At 41.0% G+C, this 15,182-nt stretch overlaps 1 protein-coding gene across 1 annotated transcript in view; it reads right to left on the bottom strand.

Annotated features, from left to right (window-relative positions):
* pcsk2 (proprotein convertase subtilisin/kexin type 2) overlaps nt 1–12,050 on the bottom strand; it is a 28,812-nt gene extending 16,762 nt beyond the window's left edge. Inside the window, exons 1-5 of the mRNA XM_070976974.1 lie at nt 11,541–12,050; nt 9,565–9,669; nt 5,149–5,262; nt 4,588–4,696; nt 3,135–3,172 (exon numbers count right to left, since the gene is read on the bottom strand). Coding sequence (XP_070833075.1) covers nt 3,135–3,172; nt 4,588–4,696; nt 5,149–5,262; nt 9,565–9,669; nt 11,541–11,723 — 549 coding nt within the window. The 5' untranslated portion in view covers nt 11,724–12,050. The remainder of the gene's footprint in view (nt 1–3,134; nt 3,173–4,587; nt 4,697–5,148; nt 5,263–9,564; nt 9,670–11,540) is intronic.
* Between the last annotated feature and the right edge of the window lie 3,132 nt (nt 12,051–15,182).

Raw genomic sequence — 15,182 nt, 5'->3', positions numbered from 1 at the left:
TTTGAATTCTTGTTCTTGACTTGAATATTTCCATTTTCCTCCTCATTCTTCTTCTAATCCATCACATTTCAGAGGTAAAGGTTGATCTGCAGATGACATAAGTGGTTCCCACCTTTTTTGGATTGTGGCTCTCATATAAAAGCAGTGTATTGTCAGAATCCCTCGTCACATTTCTGCAGTTAGCACCATTTGGAGGATCATACTCAAAACTAGCTCCACTTCTGCCAGGTACAACATTTAAAAGTGACTTATGCGTCAATCCATCTGCATTGACAGTGTAAGGAAGTCATATTTGATCATAATTCTGTCACGGGAGCCACTCTGCAGAACATGTGTGTTTACTTTTGATACTTAAAAGTACATTTCGCTGATAATTATCTTCTTTTAGTTAAAGTTCCTCTCTTGGCATTGATTAAATCCCTCAAAACTCATCTCTGTTAGAATTACACATTTTAAAGTTTGTTTGTTTTTTTCAAACTTTACACAAAAAAATCCTTTCATTCCTTAAAATTCATGCCCTTGTGCTGCCTTCTTATGAAATAGCTGCAGTATGCTACACAATGGCAAACGGTATTACAGGAGTAATTCAGCCATAGATGTTCAAACATGGAACTGATTCTGAAGAGGAAGAAGAAGCAAATTGTACAACACAATGCAATGCATCAGAATGGTAATGTGTTTTATGTATTGCTCTCTACAATGTTAGAAACACAAGATAGTAAGATAACAAGAGTCTTTGGCTTGATTATGTTGTCATGAACTGGAAAGACCCGCCCCTGCAAGTTAATGGGATTGGTTCCTCTCGTATGTGACGGATCAAACTGTCTGAATCCACATTTTTCAGTCTGTCTTTGGTATGCTCAGTTATGGTGTTGATTACTTATTTTGCTCCTGAGACATCTTGTAGCATATTAAAAACATCCAATGGACGTGTTCACAAGGATTAAAAAAAAAGTGATTTCCTTTAGAGCGTGTTGTTCTGAATTTGAACTCAGAACTTTTGCTTGGAAATGGAGTATTTTTATATTATTGTTTGCATCATTTTGTTTGGGTTTGTTACTGAATTATATGCTGATAATAAAGGCATATAAGCACAGACAAAACATCCTCATGCATCTCTCTTAGTGTCCTCTATCATGTTATCGTGGCTGGTTGCAGTGGTCCATTTGGTGCTGTTAAAATAATCCATACTTCAGCTCTATCAATAATCTGAATATGATTGTTGTGTAATGTGACCTTTGCCTGAAAGTCCTTTGTAAGATGTTTCAAAGTAAAAGTCCTATGAAAGAAACTGTAACACTAACAAAGGGGCCAAGCCAACTTCCATTAAAGACAGCTTCTGTCAATCTGTAGATCTCTTCTCAAACACACGGTCATAATTTCATTTTAAACCATTTACATCACAGCACATGATGAGCAGCCAGCAATATACATCTCTCAGAATGTCTACAAGCTAAGTTTATAGACTCCCAGATAGATGCTCTTATTCCTTCTCCAGGGTGCACTGAGGGACAGTCACATAAAATAATACACCTCAACTCCGTTGAGAAAGAAACCAAAATGGTCACCCACTGATTGATGCTGCCATCACTCAGAAATCCTCCAAGTATTTTAGTAGACAAACAGAAAACATATTGATGTATTGATCAGATTCTTTCAAGCGTGGAGATGCAAAGATTAACAGTACACTCACAGCAACTCAACATTACAACTGTCCAAACAAATTTTCCTCCTTTTTATTTGCATCAGTGATGTTAAACACTGTTAAAGGTAAGAGATAAACAAAACAGTATCTGTTGTTTTATCCCCTAGCAGTACAACACCAGATATGTATAAATGGATTCGCTTTGTGTGAAAATCATTTAAAGTACTATTGGCATTTGCAGATAAATATGCCATGAAATTGAGCTGTCACGTAAGAAATTTCTCATCTCAGGACACACACGATCTCATCATTAATTCAGCATATCAAAACGTATCGTATGAACTGTTAAAGTATGACCATCACACTAAATTGAACAACAAGAGCCACACAATCCAAACACCCTTGCATAAATATTTGGTTGTCCAAAGCAGACACACACACAGATGAACTGCACAATACATTTTATTTTCATTCTTTATCTATTTTTTTATTCAGCTGATAGTATGAGTTTTTTACGGCTCTGCGAAACACCATTACGACGGTTAGAAAACAGGATTACGTACGCATTGTCCTTCTCCCAAGCGTGCGCACACACACTTTAGATCTATGCACTGCATGATCCATCAATCCACTGGAGTGTGCTCCTGCATCACCCCAGCTGAGGCTGAGTGTTATTTTTGTGCCGAGGCTCATCGCCGTTCACAGGCAAGGAACATGCAAAGGCAGGCAAACAGTGCGGTAAGTGTACATACACACGTACACAGGAAAAAAAAAAACACTCATGCAAGCCACGTTTAAAAGGATCACAGTGTGTGCATGAGCTGAGGCGGAAAGGCAAAACAGAGAGCAAACCAGACGGGTGTAGTCTTCAATATCTTGTTGCAACAACATATTAGCAAACGTGAGATAAGTACGCGACCTGCTGGGATTTCTCCATAAAAGAACTGTAAAAAGTAGGTGTTTTGAGGCCGACAAAGCAGCATGACTCACTCTTTCACAACACCTCAGTTTCTCTGGAAGGTTCGCATTCGTGCAACCTTGGATTCAAGACAACGGCATAACGCAGTCACGCTGACAGAGCTGCAAACTTAATAGTCAAACGAAGCCTTCTGCATTTTCTTGTTCCATTTAGCAATCCCTCTTGTCCTTTAAGGTTTTATCAGTATTCTGGAGATAGAGCATCACATTATGCAGCGCCAACTACCCTGGCATTATCTCTGCTTGTGACAGATCGGCCTGCCATTGTGCCTGCAACAGTGCAGTGTGCATTAACATTAAACAGCTTGGCTGGCCGTCTGCCTGTCTCTGCGTCCTACAGGAAAACAAGGAGACTCGGCAGCCATGAAGGCAACTTGGAAAGCACCTGTCACTGCCAATGGCGTGCCACACAAAAACTGTGAAATCCACCACCTGAGCCCCTGCTTCAGTTAATGGCAGCACTTCAAAGAAATGAAAAAAAGTATGAAATTCAATAAGCTGAGGTACTCACATAATTTGATGCCAGGTCTGGATGCAGATAGTCGATACCTGCAAAGTGATTTTGACATTAATCATTGGATAATTAAGCATGCGAGGGAGTGTTTTACAGAAAACAGCATGACCTCAAGTGTCTTTTTGCTATTATACCACATTTAGTTTTGTTCTTAATGACACAGTGTTATCAATGAATAATTTAATTCTGACAAAAACAAACAAACAGCAACAGATGTGACCTGGTGCTGAAACAAATTTGTCGATTAATTCAGCTTCTCAGTTGTGATGATTTGCTATTTTTCTCTGGTTATGTCAAAAAATGGTGGTAAAACTGTCGCCTCACAGCCAGAAGGTCCCCGGTTCGAATGTGGGCGCAGGGGGCGTGTCCTCCACCTTGTTTGTCTGCTGCTCGAGGAAAAATAAGGGGCCTTTCTGTGTGGAGTTTGCATGTTCTCCCCGTGTTCACCTGGGGTATCCTCCATAAAAATACCCCCACTAAAAACATGCAAGAAGATCACCACCTGGCCAATGGTGACAAATGAGAGTTGGGTCCCCGGGCGCCGGTCAACTGGCAGCCATGCAATTTCACAATTGCATGGCGTGTACAGTTTCCCTCCTCAACTATGCATGTTGTGTGTAATGAGACAAATAAAGGAATTCTTATAAAATGAAGATTTTCGGGTTGTGTGAGGTTAGACTGGAGTATATCATAGATGTATCGAGTGGCATTAAGAAGACAAACTTGCCATCCAATTTATTTCTATATTATAATATTGCATGTGTTGATTTTTACCAGTTACCAATCTATACACCTCGTTCCTACACAACACCGCCAATAACTTTCCTGTCACTAGTTGCTGCTGTGCACATTTAAGCTGCCTACAGTCCTGTCTTCCAGACAGGAAGTAGCCAAAGGCCTTTCATTCACATCTGTGTCACATCTGGTTCCAACTCTTTGACATTTTAGCAGCAATACAGTAACACTGATTCTTCAGAATAAAAGCTGACAAAGCATGTAATAAAAAAGCATTTTTGTTAAATAGACATTTGGTGATTTTCACTTCAGAAGTATACAGAAAGGATTAAAAGCTTCTTTAAGAGAGAAAATTCCTGGAAATTGGAAAGTTTTGACATTTTGTAGACACATGGTTTTCACTGCACATTGACATGTAGCCTTTAGAAAACTTGGTCTCAAAATTTGAATATAGTGAGCCTCCTCAGATAAATAAATCTGAACCAGCACATATTATTTTTAATAAATTATACATTAACATGTCACTGGCCACCATACTTGTTCTGGAAAGTGATCTTTTATCCCCACTAATCGTATTGTTTATTAAACATACACACACACACACACACACACACACAAAGTCATTAATTAAATCAATCTGATGAATGTATGTACGTATAATTGAGTGCTTTCAGACACCACAAATGGGTAAGAAACAGCAGCACTTTACACTCACCATCGTCCATGATTGCGATTGTAACTCCTTTGCCCGTGTAGCCCAGTTGCCAAGCTTCAGCCACATTAAGATCCAGCCCAGGGGTCCCATCTGCCTGGCCTGTGTTTATCTAAACACTCAGACAATATGGAGAACATCCATGACTCATGGCACCCAGGTGAGCCAGCATTAGAAAACCAGCCGACATGGCGGATTTGCGTGTGTATATGTGTAGGGAAGGCTCCTTGAGGGTGGGAGCGTGAAGGTGAGAAGAAGGGGAAGGAAAATGTCAGCAATACGGCACATTCATCCGACGCGGCAGATGAATGAAGGCAAGCTTGCCACGGTATAAAAGTCACGGTTGCCAGTTAGGGTAAACAAGAGGGGAGGAAACTAGGCGGCATGAATGCGGTGATGAGGTGGCACGGGCAGTATTGGCCAGGCTAATTACAGAATGAATAACAACGTTGATTCAGAAAGTAGTGGGGAATATGCCTGGCCTCTGAGTAATTAAGGTGGAAGAATGTGGGTTGGTTCTAAAGGTCAGACAGCATGCAGACAGCTGCTTGGCTGATTACTCACCAGATACCACTGTTTAGTGAATAGAGGGTCACTCATGTTGACTTCAATATCATTTATATTTCTGTAGCCTCGCTTCTGACGACTAAAACCCTCCTGCTCAAAGACGTTCTTCACCTGTGAAAGAAAGCAAAAAAATACCAGGTTATGGTAGGTGTAAAGTCTGCAATGATCTCACAAAATATCTAAGAAAAAGGACTGAGCGAAGAGCAAAATGAGACCCAGGTGCACAACAGCGCAAAATAGGATTTCTTAAGCCGGTTGAGATGTAGGCTTGTGCTGCTCTGTGCACAGGAAATCAGCAAACCCAGCTGTGCTCGTCTGTAGCATGAAGGCAGAACATCATGTAAATCAAAAGGGCTATTCTTTTTCTCCCTAATCAGAGGGGCTGCAGCTGGAGCCAAGGCTTCCAAACTCACCTGCCACACAAGAGTTTTTTTCTTCTCCTCTCAGTCCATTTTCAACAAAAAGCCCCAGCAATTACACTCACAAATATGTATGTATTTCTTTGAATCATCAAAGACAAAGATGAGCAGCTGTGTTTTGGATAACAAATGTTCACTGAAAGCTGCCACAATGCCGTTTATCAAGCAGATAACATAGGACAGAGCATACATGGGGATTAATGTCTTCAGCAAAATTCTGGTGCTTGATTAGCTGGTGGCTGTCATTAAAATGATTGTGTGTCTTTGATGATGATGTTGTATTTTCATTTCTGCTCCATTTTTGAAGCCACAAAGCAAACAGTCTTTCACTGCCTTCATCTCCGTCCGCAGTTGCGAGAACAACAGCAAGGTTTTGCTGTGAGGTTTCATCAAAACGTCACCTTCATATGCGGAAAAAACTGAAGAGGTTAAGGAGAGGTAAAGGAAGGACGGGTCGTTTAATCCGTTATAGTCTGGCAATACCCAAACCAAGCCTGAAGTAAAGCTTTCAATTTGAATTGTATTACCAACAATCATTTTTGTCATCAAGCTCTCAAGGACAATTATTGCATTTGAGAGATTTATGGGCCCTTTTGTCTCTCCATGTGTGTTTGGGTGTCCTGGAAATACTGGAAACTGGAATTTTTTTATTCTTTTATTGTGCCTATAGTGGTGCTCATAATATATATATATATATATATATATATATATATATATATATATAGATAGATAGATAGTTTCAAAGCTACATTTTTGGAAATAGGTCCCACTAAATGTTCCTCTTGTGTTTACCCTTAGCAAATTCGCTGTAGTGTGACTGACAGAAACAGGCATTGTCCATTGTGTTTACCACCACAGATAAGAGCGCAGAGCAGCACTTAAGATGGCCTTTTAAAATGGCCAAAGCCTATTCATCCAGACCTTTCCTTTATGGCATACTCTACGCAATCAGGAGGCACACACACTGTAAATCAATGCGTCAGTAAGTCCTTTAAATGGCAAGTCAGTCCTGAAAAAAAATCAATCACAATATTTGCATATTTATATTTTGTCTTTGAGGATTTCAAAATGGTCATTTTACCAATGTTTCTTTCTTGATTTTGATTTGGCCTCGATGCTACGTCACATCATTTCATTCACATTCAGAGGGAAACCACTACAATTTCCCTTTCACCCCCTCCAATCCATCATCAATTTATGCCATCACTTGGCAGGAGAGTTGGTATTTCCCTTGAGACAGCATGTCATACTGCCCACTCACCACATCAAACGGTGCCCATGCAGCACCATCACTCTCTGCCTTTGCCCACTGCCTGCTCACAACGCTTCAGTTCACTTCAAATCAAAGAGCTGCGCTGCCTCTCTCCTTTCTCCTTGTCCTCATTTCCCTCTGGGCTTTCCCAGGCATGTGCCTTTCAGGGTCAAAGGATGCGGCGCATTCACAAAAATTTATTCTGATTTCTATTTTTTATTTGTTTACTTCACAGCCGCTTCCCAGGATACCTTAAATTGAATTGGAAAGCATTTGTCTTACATAACAAACACAGGACACAAAAACAAGGGACGGATTGAAAGGGTGAAGACACGGATGTGTGGACGAATAGACATCTCATCTGAAATCAATGTAAGACGTGAGATGTAAAAGGACAAGAGAAGACCAGGGTAAGGAAGCATAGAGAAGGAATACAAGGAAAAGATAACGGGTGAGTCAGAAGTGGGTCAACCTGCTCCACTAATAGAGTCCAACAAAGGACGGGGCTCCTGGGACTCCAAGAAATCCATCCAACACACTCTACAGTACATTCAGTGCCGCTACTCAATTAGACATGTGTTTAACTATGTTAAATGAGTGTGCAGTGACTCATTTAAATTTGAATAAAATCATTTAACAGACAACTTAAACCTTCAAAATAATATTTTGTTGCCCTACTACTTCATTTCTTTTTGAACTGCAGCCATAAAACTTGATATGTTCACCATGCTGCCGAGAAAGATGGGAGGAAGACACCTCAGAATGATAAACAGGCAACATTAAATCAGACTAGCTGACCCCATCCATTCCAGAGATGCACAGAAATCAATAACTGCAGTGTCGCATATGAGCATGTCAAGCATCTGATTAAAACCCGGCATCTGGAACGTAGACCTGCCCATGTCCTTGCTGTCTCACTTCCATTAGCTGCATTAGCTCGGTGGAGTGGCTCGCATTTATTTTCATTAGCACCTCTCACAACCGCAATTAGAGAGGTTAGTTGATTGTCTGAGGCAGGACCTCCACTTTCACCGCCTCCAACAGTGGACAGAGCTAAACAGCCAGAGCTCAGCACGCAGACAAACTGGTTGATTTAGATAAGAGCTTGAAGACACAGCAGCTCTTTGTGCTTCAGATTATGAAGTCGAGCTGAAATAATTTGTCAATTGGCTGGCTGTTTCCAGCATCTCAAATGTGAGAATTTTAAATTAACATAAACTGAACATCTTCGGGTTTTGGACTGTTGGTCAGAAAGAGAAAAGTAATTAGAGCGCATCACCTTGAGCTCTGGGAAATTGTGATGGACATTTGTGTTAATATTTTCTGACCTTGTAGTCCAAATTATTTGTGGCTAATTGAGAAAATAATCAGCAGATTAGTTTTTAATGAAAATAACCCAGAGGTGCAGCCCTATTGTGCTGAGAGGGTAACAAATTGTATGCAGGTACATTAAAAATGTTCATCACTCATTATCACTCCATCCACACACAAAAATATATATTAGCAAACATATTATGACAGCTTATAACTCAAATGTCACTGCGCTTGAAATATAAATATAAGTTGACAATGGAAAAGCATATTAGCATAGTAGAACATGACATGCTATTATAATTTAAAATAATTCATTCATTTATTTGCAATGCAATGAAGTACCACTGCTACACCTACAACAAGACCCACTTCATTACCACGTGTCTTGTCAAAAAACTTCACAAGAAGGCATTTAAACATAAATCGTGATGGAAAATAACAAGGAAACACATAAAAAAAACACAACTATCACTGAGAGTAAAGCCTATAAAAGAGAGTTTTAGTGAATTAGAGCTGGATATTGATTTAGCAGCATTTAACAGACGTTGGAGTTGCTTTATGGCAAAAACAGTTGCTTTTTTTCTACAGATTAGACAGAAAGAAAGTCAGAAAGCAGCAAGGACCTTCGACGCAGCTTATGAAGCTAACACAGTATGTCTACAGTGTATCTGTAGGTACTAGACCTTGCCTCGCTTTAAGCATATTTATCTCAATGACCAGCAACAAACAGCTTCTGTCCTTTTATTCCATATATCAACTATAGCTTTATAGCATAAAATTGACTTATGATTATCCTGGTTTCAGAGATTTTATTTTTTTTCCAAAATGTAAGTTTAATTGTTCAGCTGGTGGATGAAAACAGTCCTTTATTATCATTGTGGAGGCCTGGAGGAATGATTTCCTGTTGATTACTGCTGGCAATATATCCGCCACTGTTCGACCTGACGGCTGCTATAATGAATGTGGAAATCATAAGACAGTGACTGGGGATCAGTGCTCCTGAATCTGCACTCAGAATGTCATTATTGTGGATGAAAGAAGAACAAAATGTTTCCTTTTTTGCTGTTATATTTTGTCATTTTGTGAATATTTAATGTTATACTATAATGCTAATGACTCATATGTGTCTTCTCATGATGTTGTCTTCTTTTTATAAGTTCTGCATTCATCTACTGTCTTTTGATGTCTGTCCTAGTTGCGCTGTTTGCTTTATACCTTTGTTGTTTTCAAGATTCTGACTTTTGCAAACCACGTGCATCCAGCTTTTTGACTGAAATCTTAAAGCCCTGATCTTGCACTGCGTGAACACTCGCCTCAAAATAACCATTGTCATGCAAAGTGAAAGGGGAGCCATGCCACTCTATGCACATGCGTACAGGAAACACACAGTGCGCTTTTCTCCGTGTGCATCTCCGTGTTTATGCTTACCCTGCGGTCTTTTTGGAGCCTCCATCTGCTGTGTGCACTGCGTTTGCTCCGCCTCTTTGAAGTGTCTTGAGGATACAAGTGAAAGAGCCCCTCTCCAAAGGGAAGCTGGGTAAAAAAAAAAAATGAAGAAGAAGCAAGATAGGAAAATGGATCAGGAGCAGAAGTAGAAGTAGCAATGAGAAAAAAGAGGGAATGGCAAATACAATAGATCATAAATGGAGGAAAAGGACAGCGGGTCATCCTCCAGGTGGGTACAAGGGCACTGATTACTTTGCTTTCACAGAGGGTCTATTTTAAGGCACTGGAGAGCAGTGCTGGAATCAACCATAATAAATCACAAGGGCAGGCAAATGAGATGCATCATCCAGCTCTTTCCCTCCGGCTCCATGCACAGATTAAAGACCCCCTTATGCTTTAGTAACAGCCAGGGTGCAGGTCAATCCTCAAAATAAATGCTTTCAGATGTGCCTGTCAGATCTAATGTGGAAATGGAATTCTCCTGGAAGGATGAGGATTATTCTTGTCTTCTGCCGCTCTTTAATGCTAAAACAAACACATAAAAGCTTGTATATGTGATGCAAATTACAAAACAGCAAACACAAACACCGCACTTGCACTGAATGCTCCTTTAGTAAACATATTGGCCGATCGGAGATCTCTCTCTCTTTTATCTGTCTTTGTGCTCACATTTGTATGTATGCCCTGGTTCTGTGTCCCGGTCTAGTTAATTAAGCAACAATAGGAGATAATTCAAATGACACAGACATTGTTTAATGGTGCATATCCCATTAAGACAAATATAGCGGCCGATTACATAACCTGGGAGGCAGGGAGGCAGAAGATGGGGGGATGAGCTAGTGCCAACAAGAAAGGGAACTAGCAGTCACAGAACTGGTGCACAACCACATATCACATTATGATGAGTTACAGATAGAACCAGTGTGAGATTTTCTTTTATTTATTTTTTATTTTGGAGGTTAAAAATAGAAGAAAATCCTCATTCAAAGCAGCGCAGACTCCCCTCTGTTCACTGCTACGCCTCACTAGCTAAGGCTCCAGCCAATTTCACCCACACATTTATTTTGACATGTGACAAGGCACACACACTGTCAGGGAATTATTTCCACTGGTCTGCCGTAAATGGTTTGTTACACCTTTTAACGTGATGTGTGCTGCATTTGCTGAGCTATCTACAGAGAGATATTGTCTCAGGTTAGTAAAATGCCATGTCTGCAGGGACAGCCATGTCACAATGTGCAAGGTGAATAATAACGTGTGTGTGTGTGTGTGTGTGTGTGTGTGTGTGTGTGTGTGTGTGTGTGTGTGTGTGTGTGTGTGTGTGTTTTTCTATAAATGTCATGGTACTTCCCTTTAACAAACCAGAAAGTAAATAACCAATAGCCTTAGTGAGCAAACACACAATGATCATCATCATATTCCCAAGGCTGAGACCACAGCTTCATGTTGCAAGAGAAACCCCTGTTGATGTTTTTTTTTAATAATCTTTCACCAATTTTTTTTTTTTTTTTTTTAAAGTGTCTTATGCTTCAAAGGACACTGAAATTAGATGTGTCTGGAAATACAAATGTCAATGAATTTGGCCTGGGCAGCTTTCCATCCTCAGGGGCCACTGGCCAATGGGCAACCTATTAACAGGGCCTGCGTTTTAGTAGGAATGACGTCATCAAATTAAGCAAAAGTATAATGAAGTCAAACCAAAAGAAAACACTGGGAAGACTCTTAGTATTTCCTCTTCTGGGCTGCTTCTGTTCCCACTGAAATATCTTAGACTATTTCTGATGGTGAGAATTAGTACAAAGGCAGTTAAATATGTCAGATATTTGGTAATTAATCTGTATAACCTTACTTGCAATAATAAAGCCTTTATTAAAGTTTCGTTCCCTCAAGAGAGAAACAAAGAAAAAAACAGATTGTGGAGGCAGCAATGCGCGACAAATTTAGCCGAGCATCCCTACCTTTCGGGCACTCTGGAACCCATGTTGCGTTGCAAGTTGGTGCGCCTCATCCTGTGCGTCCTCATGCAACTGAACCAGGAGATGGTCCGTTAAGACTCCCTCTGCAGCCTGCGTCGCAAGCAGCAGCGCGTTCAGCAGCACCATAAATCCCACTGCTGTCCCATGTCGGGGAGATCCACGCATCGTGTCTGGTTCGTGTCAATCCGCCTGTCTGCCTGCCCGTCGGAGTGAAAAAATCAGTGTGCGGGATGCTCCTCGCCAGAGACGGGAGGAGGAGGAGGAGGAGGAGGAGGAAGAGGAGGAGGAAGAGAAAGAAGAGCAGGAGGGGGATGCAAAGGGGTCGAATCAAAGCTCTTGCGGACGCATCTCCTCGTCGTCAGCTGATGAGACCGCTGGAAGTTGGATTTCACCGCTTCACCGTGTGGCCGCTCGTGCTGGGTGGTTGGACTGGGGAGGTTGTGTGTTGTGTGGAGCCAAACCTGCATCCTCAGCTTTCTATCTCTCCTCCTCCTCCTCCTCCTCCTCCTCCTCTCATCCGTAATTCATTTACCTTACTCGCTCGGGTACTTTGTGCGCGTGACGTTGTACCAATGGGCTCCGGCGGGTGTGTCCCGTTGTTTCCTCCCCCGGATGAGCTCGGGCGCTTGGGGACACTTTTCAGCACCTTGGAGAATTCCTCCCATCGTCCTCAGAGTTGATGGGAATTTCATTGATTATCTGATAGCTACTGGCCTCATCCCAATGAAAAACACGTGCATATATTAAGCACCGGTGTGCCATATATAGCACAGGGTGATGTTATTGAAGGAATGCCCCATTAATTATTATATTTATGTAGAATTCCTATAAGTAGATTTGTATAGTAACATCCTACAATCCACTGCTCAGCCTAATCGTCTCTTTTTAAACATTTGACAGACTGTAAGCTGTACTGTGACCAGCCTGACCCTCTTTGTGTAGTGGAATGTAAGAACAGTCCCACTGGACTGTAATTGGTCATTTGAATGTGAACAGCAGGTTGTTGGAAGGAGCCGTGCAAAAAAGGCTTCTCTCACAAAGGCTGCTCATTAAAAGATCGCAGCTCCCCTGCTTCCCTGCTGCTCTACGTTACACAAATGGGATACAGGGCTGCTGTGGACTGATGTAACAGTAATGCGCATATGTGAGAAAGTAAGAGGCAAGAGGGAGAAATCAGTTTTTGTGTGAGTGTGATACAGCTAATTTCCCTAATATAGACAGGGTACACAGAAAAGGACCGTATATGCTTTCTTCTGCACAGCTGGCAGTTGCTACTAGTCTTTACAGTTCATTGCCCCAACTAAAATAAAATTCCCCCTGAGCCCCTTTCATTCAGTGGCCCATTTAAAAATCAGCAGGTTCTCCGATTAACAGAACTCTACATGGGATCTTGCACAAGAACATGTGGGTATTTTTTCTGATTTGGAATAACCTCGCAGTAAATTCTGTTGTCATGTGTCGCAATTCATTCTTTCCACCCCTGAAATCCACAATTCAATAAAGTAGTTGCAAGCTTGAAGGATCAAGCAAAAATGTTCTTGAATAAGAGCTAAAAACAAGACGAAAAATAGTCCTGCTCATCTCTGCATCACTGTATTTCAAATTTCAGTGTTGCATACATTTCAAAAGACAGCTTCATTAAAGTTTAGCTTAAATTATGAATTCATTGATGAGACATTAGTTTTCATGCTTCGCAGTTTTACCAATAAAATATCTCACTTGTCCAGTGAAAAGTAAGATAAAATGGAAAGAATAAGCAAAACCTTATAAAATATGCACACACATATCAAACCATTAGCATAATGGCGCACTGTCACGTGCAACGCTCCCTGTTACATAAAATGACTTGAAAGGTGTGGTAACAAGGGAGCACAATAACACGTGGATCAGTTATCATAGAAGTCCGGAAAAAATAATGAAGGTGGATTTTCTATAAGTGGATCCGCTTTACTAATCACTGTTTCTGTGCTCCCTGCAGACCTCCTCCCACACTCCTGCAATTCTGCAGCTCAGAGATTATTTATACAGCTTGGGCAAGCCAGCATCCTTTGCTTCTCCATCAGTACACCGTTCTTCACTGTCGGGCCCTCGTGACTGATCCACGCTCCTGTTCTGACTGCTGATTCATATGTACCGTCTCCTCTTCATCACATACTTTATGTCTGGAAAACCTGCACAGAAAAGCTCCAGCACATTCTGCTTTTAGACAGTGAGGGGATTTTCTAACAAATCACCAAACAATTTATGCTGTGAGAGGAGTGGGCGTTTGTATGCTTTTAAAGCTGCTCCGTCTCCCACTGTGTGAAGTAATACTCAAAGACTGCGACACCTTAGCTCTCGGCAGGTGTGCCTGTAATTTTTATGGGAGGAAATGGATTCAATTTGAAATGGTGGAAGTCCTGTCATTCAGCTGTGCAGTATATAATCAAGCTGTTCATAATGATATTCAGTACAAATTGTTCCTGACGGAAAATATGGTATGTTGATGGTCAGGGTACCAACCTATATTAAGAGCATATTGTCTAATGAAAATGAAATTATGTCATATCTGCCACTATGGAGTCTGATGACATTGTGAAGAAGCATGGGATCATGGGAGTTGTTGTCTTTATTGTGAAACAACCACCACTGCTGATGAAACTCAGGCAGAAATGTTCACAGACAAGGTAATGCATCAAAGTTTTATTCACAGTACTCTCAGCCACATTTGCCAACTTCCTTCCTCACTCTGACATATTATCTGGTGTTTCCTGTGTTTCCCTGCAAGTTTTAGAGAAACTAGAGGAGGTAAAGAGGACATGACGCCATTGACAGGCAACCAAATTAAACGTACAGTGAATTCCTGTGGGTTTGAACATTGTTGGAAACATTTGGGATAATGAAAGTGCACAACATATATAACGTCTCGTCTTTTTTTTTAGATGGTTTAATGCAGGAATGTTACATGTATACCTTTAATGAGCAAGTAAAGGCAACGACAACAAACAAGCCAATGTTAAATTGCTTCTTAAGGACTTTAAGAGGTCTGTGTGAAGTAAAACGTTTACACTGAGCTCCTTGAGTCTCATCACAATTACAATAATAATATCTCCCCTGAGAGTAGAACAAGAAGTAATGCCGCTTAAACAAATTAGCTCAGTTTAGTGTGGTAATGCTGGTGGGTTTATTAGCTGGACCCATGACTTCACAGCTTTTTAACCAGTTGACTCTGTTAATTCAAGATCTGAGCTTGAGGCCTCAATCCAAAACACAAGGTCCAACTTACCGTATATGCTGTTTCTGAAGCTTTCAGTCTTGCAGTCTGCAGTGGGCAGATGCATGTACACTGAGTTTTAGGAAGTTCATTTAAAGGTACAGTGTGTAGGATTTAGAGGGATCCATTGACAGCAATGGTATATCATATTCCTAATCATTTTTTTTTATTAGTGTGTAATCACCTGAAAATAAGAATTGATGTGATTTCGTGACCTTAGAAGGAGCTCTCTATATCCATAAAGGGAGTGAGTCCTCTTACATGGAGTCTGCCACGTTGCACCACCATGTTTGTACAATAGCCCAGAGTGGACAAACCAAAGGCTGGTTCTAGAGAACGCCTTTAGCGGCCACCACAGGGGAGGGTGAGGT

This window comes from Chaetodon trifascialis, chromosome 13 (assembly GCF_039877785.1).
Source record: "Chaetodon trifascialis isolate fChaTrf1 chromosome 13, fChaTrf1.hap1, whole genome shotgun sequence".
NCBI classification, from domain to species: Eukaryota; Metazoa; Chordata; class Actinopteri; order Chaetodontiformes; family Chaetodontidae; genus Chaetodon; species Chaetodon trifascialis.
This window is presented reverse-complemented; position numbering and strand designations above follow the sequence as displayed.